Source organism: Bos indicus, chromosome 26, assembly GCF_029378745.1.
Source record: "Bos indicus isolate NIAB-ARS_2022 breed Sahiwal x Tharparkar chromosome 26, NIAB-ARS_B.indTharparkar_mat_pri_1.0, whole genome shotgun sequence".
Classification (NCBI taxonomy): Eukaryota; Metazoa; Chordata; class Mammalia; order Artiodactyla; family Bovidae; genus Bos; species Bos indicus.
In genome coordinates this window covers 41543126-41557433 of record NC_091785.1, presented here as the reverse complement: position 1 = coordinate 41557433, position 14308 = coordinate 41543126, and the positions used below count along the sequence as shown (strand labels likewise).

Sequence of the window (14308 nt, the reverse complement as noted above, 5' to 3'; positions counted from 1 at the left end):
TGGTCACTGTGGGTTTGAGGCATCATGTGCGGGGCCCTGGACACAGCAGGAGAAAGGGACCCTAGGATATCAGGCTGCTCAGCAACCACACAACTGCCCCAGACCTGACTCCTCCTTTTCCTGCTGCAACAAGCCAGGTCTCTGCCTTCATCGGCTAGGACTCCTGCAGGAACCATATACTAGGAGTAATGCCCTTTCCTGCCCAGAGGAGCCTCCTTCTAGGACTTCTTCCGGCCCCAAAGCTTGCCATTTGTATGATCCCTGTTCCTAAGTTACCCAGATACAGCCTTCATTCTTTATATAGGGTCACCCTCTTGCCAAAAGGCCAACAACTTTCGGGGTCACAAGCAGCGTCTGTTACACATACAAATGCAATCCGTCCTTGAGTCCTGCAGCCCTCGGACAGCCATGCGGATGAGACCCCGAGGATCTGCCCATCCTGGTTCTTGGTGAATTCAGGGTCACGGCACCGCAGAGCCAGGGACTGCTCAGACCTACCCCCAGGAGGACACCACACTGCCAGAAGCGTGTGGAAGGAAAACAAGTTGGAGTCTGACACCCCAGCCCCTGGAGTTTCCCTCATTTCTAACTTTTTCTGACTAATGAGGAGAAGGAAACCCCACTGCAATCCCTGGGAGCCTGGCTTTGCTGACCCTCAGTCTACAGGGAAACACGAGCGAAGCGGCTCCAAGGAGCGACCGGAAATCACCCCCGTCATATTTCACAATGCTTTTCATCCCCTCGGTGTGAGTTTTTTTTTTTTTCATTCTGAGAGATTTCATTTTGTGTGAGCCACAGTTTAAGACCACGCTGCCAAAAAGACGGGGGCTGTGTCACTTGCAGCTGAAATATATGGGCAGCAAAAAGAGCCAATTGGATATACAGCTGCTGTGTTCTCTTCCTATATATCAACAGTTTCCAATGCACTAAGGGATTATCAAGCATCTCACGAACAAGAAACCCAGAGGGACCTAATTGGGTTCAGGCAAATGGATCACCCTAGGCTAATCAACTATAGGAAAGAGCATCTATTTGCCATGGGCCAAGGTCCCTAGATAATAGACTTCTTACAAAAGTGGAACAAGTTCCTACAGTGGAGGAAAATACTCCTCATACTCCAAGACCCTATGGAATCTTTTAACACGCCCTTCTGGAATATGGAAGGAGGGAGCGGGTGCTGTCTCTCCAAACTACACTCAGGAGATTCACGTGACAGTATTTTCTAAATCAGAACCAGGACACATGGTCTGAGAACAGGCTGTAACTGCCTGGGAGTCAACTGCTAGCCATCTCTGAGAAAGCAGGCAAGGGTACCACGCAGTTCCAAACACTTCATACTCAGTAAGAACTACTTAAAACATGATTCTGCCACAAACTTCTGGACAAGAATAACCTGTATTCATAGTGACCAAACTTTAAGCAATTCATTCTGTGTTTAAGCCACTAACCAAGAATATCAAGAAATAAACCTAAGAGGGAAAAATTCCTAACTACATAATGTATTCTAAAAATCTCATTTCACAGAAATTCAACACAGGTTTATGAGTTGGCCAGAAGAACAAGGACATCAACAATTAGACTTTACATTCTTGTCTCGACTCTGGGTCCAAGTGTTCCTGGTATGGACATCCATGGGGAGACATCTCAAGAGATGTATCTGAAAGAGGGGGGTCCCTGTTTGGCTCCAGGGGGACCACATGCAGGGGGCCCTCAAGGCAGGAGCAGCGTGAATTCCTGATCCTGTATCCAGGATGAGAGATGGTCCTGCTGCTAGGCGAGCTGTCGCTTGAGATGGATGGGCAACAGGCTCCCATCGGGAGATGTAAGCACTAGCTCTCAGAAAGCCAGTGAATCACCATCAGGCTTTGGGCTGGCTCCCAGGCTCCGTTTTCCCCCTGTGTAAAACGGGACCTGGGCCTGCCGTATGAGGAGAGATGCTGGGAGCGTCTCATTGGGAAACAGAGGGCCCAGTGAAGGTTAGCGCCCATTCACTGATCACAGGCCTACTGTGCACCACGCACGGTGCCACTTTCTGCACATCACCCACTGTCCTCACAGCAAGCTTGCTATGAGCCTCTTGACACAGATGGAAAACCTGAGGCTCACCCACTGGTTCAAGGCCACAGAATGCCCTGGGGCCCAGTTCTTGTCTAACTGGGCTGCCACCTGGGGGTTGGGTATGGGGGAGGGAATTAGGAGGCTTCTCAAACTCCAAGGGCATCCGTCAGCCCTGGGGATGGGCTAAACCTCCGTGGACCACGTGCTGTATTGCACGGCAGCAGTAACTCATCCCAACTGTTGAGTAAAATGACTCCAAGCTTGGAAGCCAGCAAAACAATCTCTGCAGGGACTGTCGACATCATATTCTCCTCTAGAGAAAGGCTGGCAAACTATAATGAGAAAGCAAAAGTGTGAGTCGCTCAGTCGTGTAGGACTGTTTGTGACCCCGTGGACTGTAGCCCACCAGGCTTCTTTGTCCATGGGGATTCTCCAGGCAAGAAGAGTGGAGTAGGTTGCCATTCCCTTCTCCAGGGGATCTTCCCAATCCAGACATCAAACCTGGGTCTCCTGCACTCCAGGCAGATTCTTTACCATCTGAGCCAAACTATAGCGTGTGGGCCTAATGGCCTAATGCCATTTCCTGTAAAAGGTTTTTACCGGGCCCCGCCAGAGCCATTCATCCAGTGCTGTCCACTGCTGCTTTGGCAGAGCTGCAGAGTTGAGTAGCTGTCAGAGATCAGATAGATAACCGCAAAGCCTCAAACGTTACACTCTTTACTTGCAGAAAAGGATAGCTTTTTTGTAATCCTCTTGACCCTGACCTAAGGGTCATCTGACATGTCAGGAAGGTCTTGTTTTCACCTATTTACTATTTCACCTATTTATTAGGGTCTGGTCTCAGTATAATCATTACTATTATTCTATAATAACTATAGAAAACAGAAAAGCTACAAATTACTTTTCATCAACAGAGAAGCAAATGATTTCTGTAGGAAGAAAAAAGAACTTCAAAGGTTAGGATTTATCTGTCCTGTTTAACTATGAATAGAACTAACCAGTTTTATATCTAACTTTGCGATCTGATTCCAGTTTCCTCCCTCCTCTGACTGTACATGAGTTTCTCGTACTTTCCTCCATTCAACCAGCTTTACCACCCACCCTGCTTGGTTCCTCCCTAACTGAGTGGACCAGATCTTAAGACATGCACTCAGCGTGTACTTATGCATGAGCTATGCCTTTAGCTTTTTGGAGATATTCTTTGTTGAACACCGGCCTGGCTGCGGTTAGCAAAGAAGCTTCTGGACCACACAACATTCTCAAGAGGCAGCACACAGCAGCAGCAAACCGGTACCTTGGTGTCCTGGCGGCTACGGGCAGCCAGGGCGATCTGCCTGGCCAGCTTCAGGGCTTCTATCCGCATGATGGCAAACTCTAGCTCCTCCTGCCGGAGGGGCGGGGAATGAGCAGACCGCAGGGAAAATGCAGCGAGACAGGACGGAAATGTTTGTCCACATCCAAGAAACAAATGGGCCACGTGAATGTGTCGTAACAGGTACTCGGGAAAACACACGCACTGGCTTTCTTTCACAATTAACACCTCAGCAGATCATGAAATAGGTGCTTAATTTCCTTTTTTTTTGTTTTGTTAAATCACCCTTTGGAATGTCTGTCAGAAGTATTATGCCATCAAATATGAAGTGATTTTTAAAACGGGATCCGAATTTTTAGTGCACTGTTTCCTTCGATTTCTCTCCTTTTATTCATTTCATGTAAGGTTGGCCAACAATTTCCATGAGTGGATCTGCATCTCTCAAAGGACTATAAGCCATCTCTCTAGGTTTGCTCTGCACGTCCCAGTCTAGGGGAGTATCAAATTAAGTGGTCAAATTTAAAGCGCAGCATAGAGAGAATGGTTTTGGTTCCAGATGCGAGACCTGAGTCCAGATGTTATCTCAATGGGGGTCTGAGATAATCTCATATATATAAACAGCCTGGCTCACTGGTGAGCTAATACCCTTGGTTCCATCAATAAATCACAAAAAGCTGCTTTTGGGGCTATCAAGACATCTGAAAAATGACTGTTTGGATCCAATTTCCAAATTGAAATACAAATGGTTTGTTCCATATGGAACGACACGATTTATATCACTCTGGCGTCCCGGGTAGAGAACGCCACATACATCAGTCTTGGAGGGGAAGCGATTCCATCTGGAACATTCACAGCAATGCTCCATGAACTCCTGCCTCGCGGCTTTTGGAGTTCAGAGATTCATTCTCTACTGAGGTTTTTGACAAACTCCCCCAAAGTCACACATGGGCTACAAACCTGAAGTTTCTGAGCAAAGACTGGGGGGTTCTTTTCTGCTAAGTCGGGCTCCAGATAGTCAAGCGCACCACAGAGAGAGGCTGGATGAGCTAGCCTGCTGAGGAGGGCGTCAGCAGAGGCAAAGGAGCCCTCGGGAGCTGTCTGAAGGCCGGCAGAGGAGGACACAGAGGAAAAACAGAGGAGACAGAGTGATAGCTTCTGAGCAAGGACCACCCATCTATCGGCTGAACATTTCTGCCGTAAGGCCAAAGAGAGTATCAGGTGCCAATACCTCCCTCTTCATCTGGACGGATGTCCACATGCTGACGACGGGCATCTCGAGACTGACAGGCCCAACCCCCTCCCCCAAAGCACCATCTTAGCGTCCTTCCCCACCCCCACACCACCCCCACTCCATAACCAGTTGCTGGGAGGACAGCTGTCCTTAGGTACTTGAAAACCTCAGCAGGTGGGAGACAAGCTAGCTGATGGGGATTCCAAATGTAACATAACTCATCAGGAAAATACCTTCCAGGGTAAATATTGAAAGTAAGGTTTTGGTAAAAGGTTATTTTCTAAATAATGGAAAGATGCTTTCAAAAGAAAAAGATCAGAAAGACTTCAAAATCAGAAGCCAACTTGGCAGAAAGTTGAATTAAGCATGAGTCCCTCATGATGTCTATTTGAAAGATGCTCTGAGTCCTGTCTGGACCATGTTTTTGCTCATAATTATCTTTCCAGTGTCCAACAGCCAGACACACAGTAGGTGCTAAATTAAGTACTTGATGCATGAGATAAATGAACGTCTACTCATCCGGAACAACAAGGTAACATGCTAAGTCAATGGCCTCAAACCCTCATAGGGATTGCGAGGGGGGAGGTAAAAAAAAGCAAAAGAAAATTCATCTAGCAGGATGATCCACTTTAGATGTGTGGAGGAGGTTGGGGGCGGGGCCTTGACCTCAGGTCTATTCTCTCTGAGAAAGCCCCACAGGGCTGGGGAAGGAAGAGGTATTAAGTCCTGGTCTATACACAGAAGGCACTTCCCATCACCAAGGCCCAGGAGAAACAACTGTCTCTCAAAAGGAGAGCATTCACCTGCTCCACCATTCTCTGCCCTCTGCCGGAGAAGACTGAGAGGCAGGATATAGACGGATGACAGCTCCAAAGCCACAGCCCAGCTGGAAGGGGCTGGAAGTGGAAAGTTAATAACCCTGACAGCAAATAACGCACTTAGGTGAGAACTGCAAAACCACCTTGGTGAGGACGGAGAGCCTTCCTCTGATCATTACAGGGTGGGATGACCTAGGCTAGCTTCCGGCCCCATGCCCGGTACCAGGCAAGTGGTGCTTTAAAGACCTGGCCCGAGCAGCGATGGCAGCCCAGTGGTCCTGGGTTCATCCACAGTGATCTCGGGTCCCTCCGACCCCACTTACAATTTCCATCACTTCCGACGCAGTGCCCAAGGCCATGGACTCCAGCTCTTTCTGGGAGGACTTCTCTGGCACCTGCAAGTGTGGCTCCTGGTTGGGGGCCAGCCCTCGTGCGACGGGATGTTGGATCTTTGCCCCAGTATTCACAAGGGCTTCAGTCTCTTCGAAACTTGAGCTGAGGAAGAAAGGGCATCTTTAGAGTCTGTACCGGAAACCCCACCAAAATCAGCCAGGATGCCTCGACTAATATGCCAAGGGATGCTGGACTTTCAGGGTTATATTCCCCAGGAAAATGGACAGGTCTTAGACAGTCAAGGGGCCTGCTGGCTGAGCGGAGGGTGGTCCAGTCCCACCCTACGGCCTGCTGACACGGTAGAACCAGAAGTACAGATGCCATCTAGCTAAGGACACAAAGTGTGAAAGTATTAATTGCTCCGTCGTGTCTGACTCTTTACAACCCCATAGACTGTAGCCCACCAGGTTCCTCTGTCCGTGAGTTTCTCCAGGCAGGACTACTGGAGTGGGTTGCCATGCCCTCCTCCAGGGGATCTTCCCAACCCAGGGACTGAACCCAGGTCTCCTGCATTACAGGTGGATTCTTTAGTGTCTGAGGCACCAGGGAAGCCCAAGGACACAAGCAGACCACTAGGCCCCTAGCTGTGCACCTCAGGAGGAGAGGTTAGGGGCTGTGACTCAGTGAAGACCAAGGGAGACGCTGCCTGCATGGAACGCACGTTGACGCCGTGCCGGTCACAAGGCACCATGACTGCTGCTGTGATCAGGTCATCATTTCATTCTCCCCGCCCCGGGCAGATTTTGGAGTAAGTGTGGGAAGTCAAAGCAAGTGCTTTCGCTCCTGCTTAGTGACCGGGCCAGCAGGGGAGGGCAGGAAGCTCCCAGTCTCAGCATGAAACCCCACCCACACCCGACCCAGCACCACACAGCTCAGAACCGGACCCTGACAAAGGCTTGCATTCACATCTTATTAACAATCAACATTTATCAGGCACTTTATTTGTGCCAGGCTTCGTGACCAGCGCTCTCCTTACAGCATCTCCGTTCACTTCCCCTGATGACTTTTTGGACAGGGACCCCTAGCCCCGTCCCCAATGGGGGATGCCTGTAAGACTGAGCGCCTCAATTCATCTTCATAAAATCCCTACAAGGTCAACTGCATTCCTCACTCTCACTTTACACATGAGGGAAGTGCAGCCCAGGAGGGCTCAAGTGACCAGTGAGGACCAGGAGTGGGACTGCAGCTCGGAATGCTCCAGCATGCCGCCTCCCCACGGCACAAATCACAGAATCAAGCGGGGTGTGTGCTGGGAGGTGATGCCAGGGCTGCACACGTTCAGTTGGTTAAAGGACCCCAGCCCAGTCCAAAGGGCAGCCAGGGACAAACCGCTGCATCTGCGTCAGAGTGGATGCCGAGATGGAGACGGGGCTGTGTGTGTGCAAGTGAATCGAGGTCGGGAGAGAAGTGTAAGGCTCGGAGGCCGGGGACCTCCCTCCCAGGGCATCGCGGCAGCCATACCCTGAACACGGCGTTGGAGACTCAGACATCCGGACGGGGGGAGACTTGACCGGGCTCTCCTGAGACGTGTCGAACATAAGGTACAAGGCCTGCTTCTTCGGGGCGTCATTGTCCTGCTGCGGGGATCAAAGTCACATGTCAGCTCAGCCACTGTGGCCTAAATGCGCTACCGAGTCGAAAACCAGAGAGCACTTCGATGGGGACAGCTAACTGGTCAGGAAGGAGCCTTCCTTCTCTCCAGCCACCCGCAAGAGAGGAGAAAGTGGTACCGGCTAGGAGAGAGGAGGCACGGATGGCAGGAAGGGGAAGGCGGAAAGAGAAAATGCGACTCCACCTGGGGGGGGCACGTTTCCGGGAAGGATTGACTGAGATGGGGTGGGTGTGAGACACGCTCACTGCTGCTCGGCCACTGCCTTTAGTGGCCATCCTCTCTGGGTGCACAAGCACGCTGGCCACCCGGGATAAACAGAGGGGTCAGAGACAGCCAGCCCAGGTGTTGCCCACAGTTGAATGGGGGGACACGGGCATGATGGACTAGTGTGATCAGCATCACCATCGAGGTTCACTGACTTACAGCAACTGTGGTTTAGAAGCAGCGACCCCACATCTACGAACAACTCAGAGAAAGAAATAGAAGAGCAACAACTCTGGGATCCTGAGTGTCGCACAAGCGCCACCCCCACCCTGGGCATCGCCACGCCCCTGTGAGTGTTGCCTGAAAACAGCACAGCGCAAGAGGTCGTGCTCAGGACCAAACGCCCGGGGGCCACACATACGAAGCCAGGGAAGGCAGCCGCCCATCATAGTGACTCAAAACGAAAAAGGAATGAGGGAGAAACTTACTGCTCAAAGGGATCATCTTCAATTACAGAAAGCAGTTAGTCGGAAGAAACCAGATCATGGTACACCTTAAAAACAACCACTCCTGCCTTTTCAAAAGAAATCTCAGACTAGCTCTTTCTCAGCCAGAGGACATAATTCTGCAGGAAGTCTAACAGCATCCTATCATTTCCTCCCTGAAAATGGCATCTGAAGTGGACTGAGACAAACCTCAACCCCGTCCCCCACTCCAGCCCCGGGTCACTAAACTGAGCCCAAAACAGGGTAGAGAGCAAGTCCCCTGCTGGCTGGAGGCAGAAGAACTTACAGGTAAGGAGGAACCGATTTTCTCCATGTATTCGATTTCATAGGAGTTTCTGTAATCCAACTCTGCAAAAGAAACAAAAGGACAAGTGAGCATCAGCGAGGGAAAAACGAAAACAAAAGATTATTTGGCTGGGCAAGGTGGGGCCTGGAACAAGGCCTTAAGCTTTCTGAGAATGTCCACTGACTGAGATTTCCAATACAGTCAAAAGGGGAGACTTGCCTTAGCTATTTTCAGACAACTGGTAAACCTCTTACCATAAAGGGGCTTCGGCCACTTGGGAGTCTGAGAGAGTCCTACGGGAATTAAATGTCAAGACCAATCACGGATTTGACTGGGAAAGGATCCGAGCATCCTGCACTGAGTTTTCAGATCAGAGCACGCGTGCCCTCTGGGTGTTGCTTTCTCTGAAAGTCTCAAGTGCGGTTCAGGGAATCTCCCCAAGACTTGGGGAAATTTTGGAACTGGACCCAAGCTGCCCATCTGGTTGATGGAAGCAAGGGGGAAGAAGGGGGCTGCTAGAAGAGAAGCTCTGCAAGTCGCTTAGAACATCCCCCCAATTCTGCCAGTACCGAGGGGCTGGTCTGAATCAAATGTTCAGACACAAAGACTATTAAAGTCCAATCTGGTGGAGTAATGGCCTATTTCAAGTTGACAGGAGACTTTAGGCTACAAGGAAAACTCCAGATACTCTCACTGGAGACTAGAAATCCCACTGCCTGCCTCGGCTCCCAGGCAGTTACAGATGGAGACCCAGCTCTGCCACTCCATCCAAGTCCCTGTCTGGTGAATGGACTAAGTGCCTGACTGTGCAGGGCACGGTGGATATGGTAGTGAACAAGAGAGAAGAGGATCCTGTCGTCGCAAGAACCCCAATCCACAGCTACCCGATGGCTCTTTTACACTTAAGAAGAAAAGCAAGACATGACATGACCCACTCAGAAAGCAAGAGTGTCAATGGCAATCCCTAAAGCCCAATGCCTTAATTTTTTTAAATAAAAAATAAACAGAAATAGCAGCAGTTCTTCTGGTTTTAAGTCCCTCATTCCTACATATTCATAAGCATATTCAACAGAAGGGATCGTTTTTAAATGATCCTTTAAATATGAGCTTTAAAATGAGATATATCCAGGACTTCCTGGTGGTCCGGCGGTTAAGACTGCAGGAGGTATGGGTTCGATCCCTGGTCAGGGAACGAAGACCCTGCATGCCGTGAGGCAAGGCCAAAAAAATAATAAATGAGGGATTTCCTCAAAGACTTTCTCAAAACCTGCAAGTCTGTGTGGTTTTGGCTGAATCAACTGCAGTACTTAACCCCGTGGATGACTTTTCAGGAATCTCTGGGATGAAGCAAATGCATCTTTCTGGCAGGCGTGACCTGCTCACGGGAATGGAGATGGTTTTGTGGATTAATGGTCAGAAAGACCTCACACATCCTGAAGGCGCTGACTTGTTCATCACTGGGGAAGAACATGAAATAAGCCGAACCGCATGCTGGGCAGGAGCTCAGTGTCTGTAACCGTGCTGTGAACCTGTCCCCAGGGTCTGCCTCAACTGAAGACACAGAAGCGTTCATTTATTAAGACTTACTATCTTCTAAAGGCAGGGGACAGTGAAGGACAGAGTGATTTCTAGGGCCTTTTCTGGAGGATGCCAGCGCTCATTTTTATTGTTCTGCTAAAGACTAACTGGAGAAGATTCTACGAATCAGCTCTTTGCTCCTCCAAGGTATCACTGCTATTGCCAAGGCATGATTTTATCCTAATTGATTTAACAGAAAGCCTCCCACCACCTGCCCACCCACCACACACACAAACATACCCTACAATGGCACAGAGTACCCGGGATGCACCGAACAACCTGGGGGCCACCGTGGAGATTTTCCGGGCCCTGGGACCCCGGGTCAGCTAGCTCTGGTTACCAGCTCGCCTCAGGGTCCCACCTGGAATCTGCACTTGTTTTCCTGGCAGCGGATCCGGGTGAGTTTTAGGTCACTGAGCTCATTTATCTGCCTTCTTTCCTACCTGCCAAGAGCATCTCAGATACATTCTTTTCTTGCTTTTTGGCCGCACCACGTGGCAGGTGGGGATCTAACTTTTCCGACCAGGGATCAAACTCACAACCCCCCTGCAGTGGAAGCGTGGCGTTTTAACCACTGGACCACCAAGAAGTCCCAGGTTCTCAGATATTTTGAGAAAACATCTTACTGAACTTGCTTTTCAAAATCTCACTCACCTGCCTTAAATTCTAAGCCTCAGAGGGTAGGCTCGGAGAGGGGAGCCACATGCAATTTTAGCCCCATTTTTACCTCATGCCACACACGTGCTGGCAGACCAGCAAAGGTAACAGCAATTATACCAAGCGGCTCCATGTCTTTACATCTAAGAGGCAGCTCGCTAAAGCACGTGCTGCTTTGAGCTGAAGAGGCCTGACGTTATTGTCAATGGGTCCTGTCGTTCTGAAGGCAATGCACCGTGAGAGGGCTGGACTGCTGTTTCCATTGGACTCTCCTTGTTGGAGCTTTGCTAGGGGACCGGAAGGAGCCTGAGCAGAAGCCAGAAGGGTGCAATTGAGTCCAGATTGTCATTCCCAGGATCAAGGAAGCCACCTCACCGACTTCTCCAAGCCTATTAACTCATTCATAAAATGGAGTTCAAAGTGCACACCTCTTACAGGATAAAATGAATTGATGTAAAGCCCCACAGCTGGTCATGCAAAAGGTAATGGATGGCAACCAGGTCTATTATTGCTCACTGCTAATATTTCTGAAACTTTTAACATATGCGATGAGAGGAGAAGAGGCTTTCAGAAAGGGACAAGGACACTGCTCCGATTTCCCTGGGTGGCCCTTCTATATGTCTGTATCTCAATGGCAATGGTGCCCACCACTGAAGCTGAAGCTCCAACATTTTGACCACCTGATATAAAGAACTGACTCATTGGAAAAGACCCTGATGCTGGCAAAGATTGAAGGCAGGAGGAGAAGGTGACGACAGAGGATGAGATGGCTGGATGGCATCATGGACTCAATGGACATGAGTTTGAGCAAGCTCCAGGAGTTGGGGATAGATTGGAAAGCCTGAAGTGCTACAGCCAGTGGGGTCAAAAAGACTTGGACACGACTGAGCAACTGAACTGAAGTGAACTGAAGAATAGGTTAGGCTTCCTCCTGAGGACACCTTCCTCTCTACTGGATTGTAAGAGGGAGAGGCTGATGCCCTAGCAATGGGCCATCCAGATCTGTGAATCTAAAGCCACCACTCCTTCAGGGTCTCGGACCAGAGACAGGGGAGATCTCAGAGGCTCTGTCGCCCAGTGGTTTCTAAACTTTTCATCCCTGGGAACCACGTGGACTAAGTTTCCTCTCAAGGCATCACATTTCAAAAGATTGCCCTAGAAAATGGCATTTGCTAAGCAAGGGTTCAAAGAAAACTGTTTGATCATCAAGCTCCGGTTTTAAGCAACTGGAGACTATCGATGTCACCACAGAGAGTTGATGAGCTTATAGACCCCAAACATGCAATTTTAACTAGCTGGGCATCCATCTAAACTAGGTCTATTCAGGTTTTTTTTTTTTTGGAATATTAAGACGATTTGAATCTCCTGTGGACCCAGGTTAGGAAGTTCAACATCCTCATTCTACATTTAACGAAAGGAAGCCTGAAAGACGGTTGTTGGGAAGCCCAGTACAAAATAGCCGGTTGGAGGAAGTCCTTGGGAAAATGGCGAAGGGCCAGAAGTACCCTGGCTTGGTGCTGCGGGCAGAAAAACATCTCCTGCCTATGGTTATGCCCGGCGCCAAGATTTAATGATAAATATTAAAGATGTTGCTTGAGAAAACAGGTTATGGGTGAGCACATGGGTCACTTAGAGCACGCTGTCCTTGAAATATTTTTACTGATTAGGTGTTAACCCCGTACGCGCTCTGCTGGCTGTATACTCTAAGCTCTTTGTTCCTGCTTCTATAAAAAGTCTTGACTGCAGAAATAAACTTCTCAGTCCTTGCAAGAGACTGTCCGAGCGTCATTCTTTCAGGTTCATCGCTTCCAAGTCCCGGGGAGAAAGTCCCCAACAACGGTCACATAAAGACTGCGGTGGGGAAGAAGAGGCCCTTCAAGTCGGGCAAATCTGGTCCTACATGGATTAGCCCCTCAACACTGAGCAAATCTCTAACAGCTCAGATCCTCCGCTCTCAGGTTCTTTCTGGGGGACATATCTGTTCCCCGCCTCCATCTGGTGTGGCCAGACATGACCTCATGAACAGGAAGGACAATTCAAGAACAGGGCTCCATCCATTTCTACGTCCGGTTGCTGGAGGGAACAGGTACACCCGAGAGATGGACACAGACCACACCTCCTGAAACTGAAACTTCTGGATTCACACATCCAGTGGATTTCCCATTACCCACCAGCGACAAATACGGGCAGGGCTTCCCAAATCTTCAGTCATTTTCTAAGAAGGCAGGTTTACTAGAGTTTTGTTCCAAACTGATGGATTTCCCTATTTTAAAAATTTTTTAGCAGAAAACAATTCTCGAATATGTCAATGAGCTAGTGAGTGGTCTTCATTCCAAGTTGAAGATGAAGAAATGGATGTCACCACTGAATGAGGCACCTATTAGCTTAAAAGGTATTATTAGCATCTTTCTATTTTCTTGCGTGCTTAGTCACTCAGTCATGTCTGAGTCTTTGCAACCCTCTGGACTGTAGCCTGCCAGGCTCCTCTGTCCATAGGTTGCCATTTCCTTCTCCAATGGATCTTCCTGACCCAGGGATTTTCTGTTTTCTATGAAAATAATGCATGCATTTATCTGATTCCTGGTAATACAACCACATACATATACCACAAAACACATATACTTTTTGATTCCTGCCTTCAATGGCAAGTTCAGGTTGGCTTCTGTACGTTTCTATGACATTTAACAGATCCTTTCCAAACCTCAAGGGATGTGAACCAGCAGGAGCTATCAGAATGGCCAGGTCCCTCCTGGTCCTCACCTACCCCTGCTGCTTCTGGGATGTCCACACACCTCCGCACATCTCCCTCACACAGGAGGTGAGTGATGCAAAACTCAGACTATGTGGACACTACCCTGTATACCTGCCTAGGCTTCTGTTTTCTTTCCCCACAAAGCTGTCTTTAGCTCCCACTGTGTTCATGGCGCTCTGAGAAAAGCTGCCTCAGATAGGGTTCTTGTTGTCAAGAAACACACAATCTAGTGGAGAGGCAAGAGATGCACTCGAATCATTGTTACTGCATCAAGCAGCCTCGAAGTAGGTTCAGACCAGGCACTGAGGACAGGCAGCGAGGGGCCATGACCAGGGAAAGGCTGGGAGTGGGCAGGACAAGCCCGAGAGACAGCGAAGTGCGGGGCATCCTGCAGCAGCCACTGCAGAGGGGCTGGAGGGGGGGGTCCCATCCAGTGGGGTTCCTGGCCCAGGGGTGTGTGCAGAGAGGAAGAGGAGGACTGAAGTAGAGCTGAGGCCAGACCCCAGGCCCCCAGGGTCACGGTGGAGTAAGATGGCCACTGTTAAGTCTCCCAAAGCCCCCGGCCGCAGGGCTAACCTGACAGCCAACTCAAGCCTCCATTATTCAGAAAATACAATGCCCTGAAGTCCAAGTCTTTCATCATCAAAATACAGAAAGGCGTGTCATAAGATAAGCATCCACAGTCTCCCCCAGACTTGAAATGGCTCTCACTGTACCACTACTCAGAAACCTCTGGGCACAAAGCATGCCACCCAGGCCCTGGATCAGGAAGAGCCTCCAGGGGAAGCTTTCCAAGTTACACGGGCAGCTGTGGAGACAAGAATACAGAGCACGGACTTGAGGACACAGCTGGGGAAGGAGAGGGCTGGATGAATTGAGAGAGCGGCATGGACATGTGTAA

The 14308-nt window shown here is 49.6% G+C and overlaps 1 protein-coding gene across 17 annotated transcripts in view; it reads right to left on the bottom strand.

The window, feature by feature from the left end:
• The window catches only part of TACC2 (transforming acidic coiled-coil containing protein 2), a 234864-nt gene that overhangs the window by 16477 nt on the left and 204079 nt on the right, over positions 1 to 14308 (bottom strand). For 10 of the 17 annotated variants that reach the window (XM_019988493.2, XM_019988482.2, XM_019988486.2 and 7 more), the window contains 5 exons: positions 8421 to 8482; positions 7274 to 7389; positions 5743 to 5914; positions 4328 to 4468; positions 3353 to 3442 (listed from right to left, as the gene is read on the bottom strand). In XM_019988493.2, the coding sequence (XP_019844052.2) occupies positions 3353 to 3442; positions 4328 to 4468; positions 5743 to 5914; positions 7274 to 7389; positions 8421 to 8482 (581 nt within the window). The remainder of the gene's footprint in view (positions 1 to 3352; positions 3443 to 4327; positions 4469 to 5742; positions 5915 to 7273; positions 7390 to 8420; positions 8483 to 14308) is intronic. The other 7 variants (XM_070780980.1, XM_070780982.1, XM_070780983.1 and 4 more) reach the window with 3 other exon arrangements.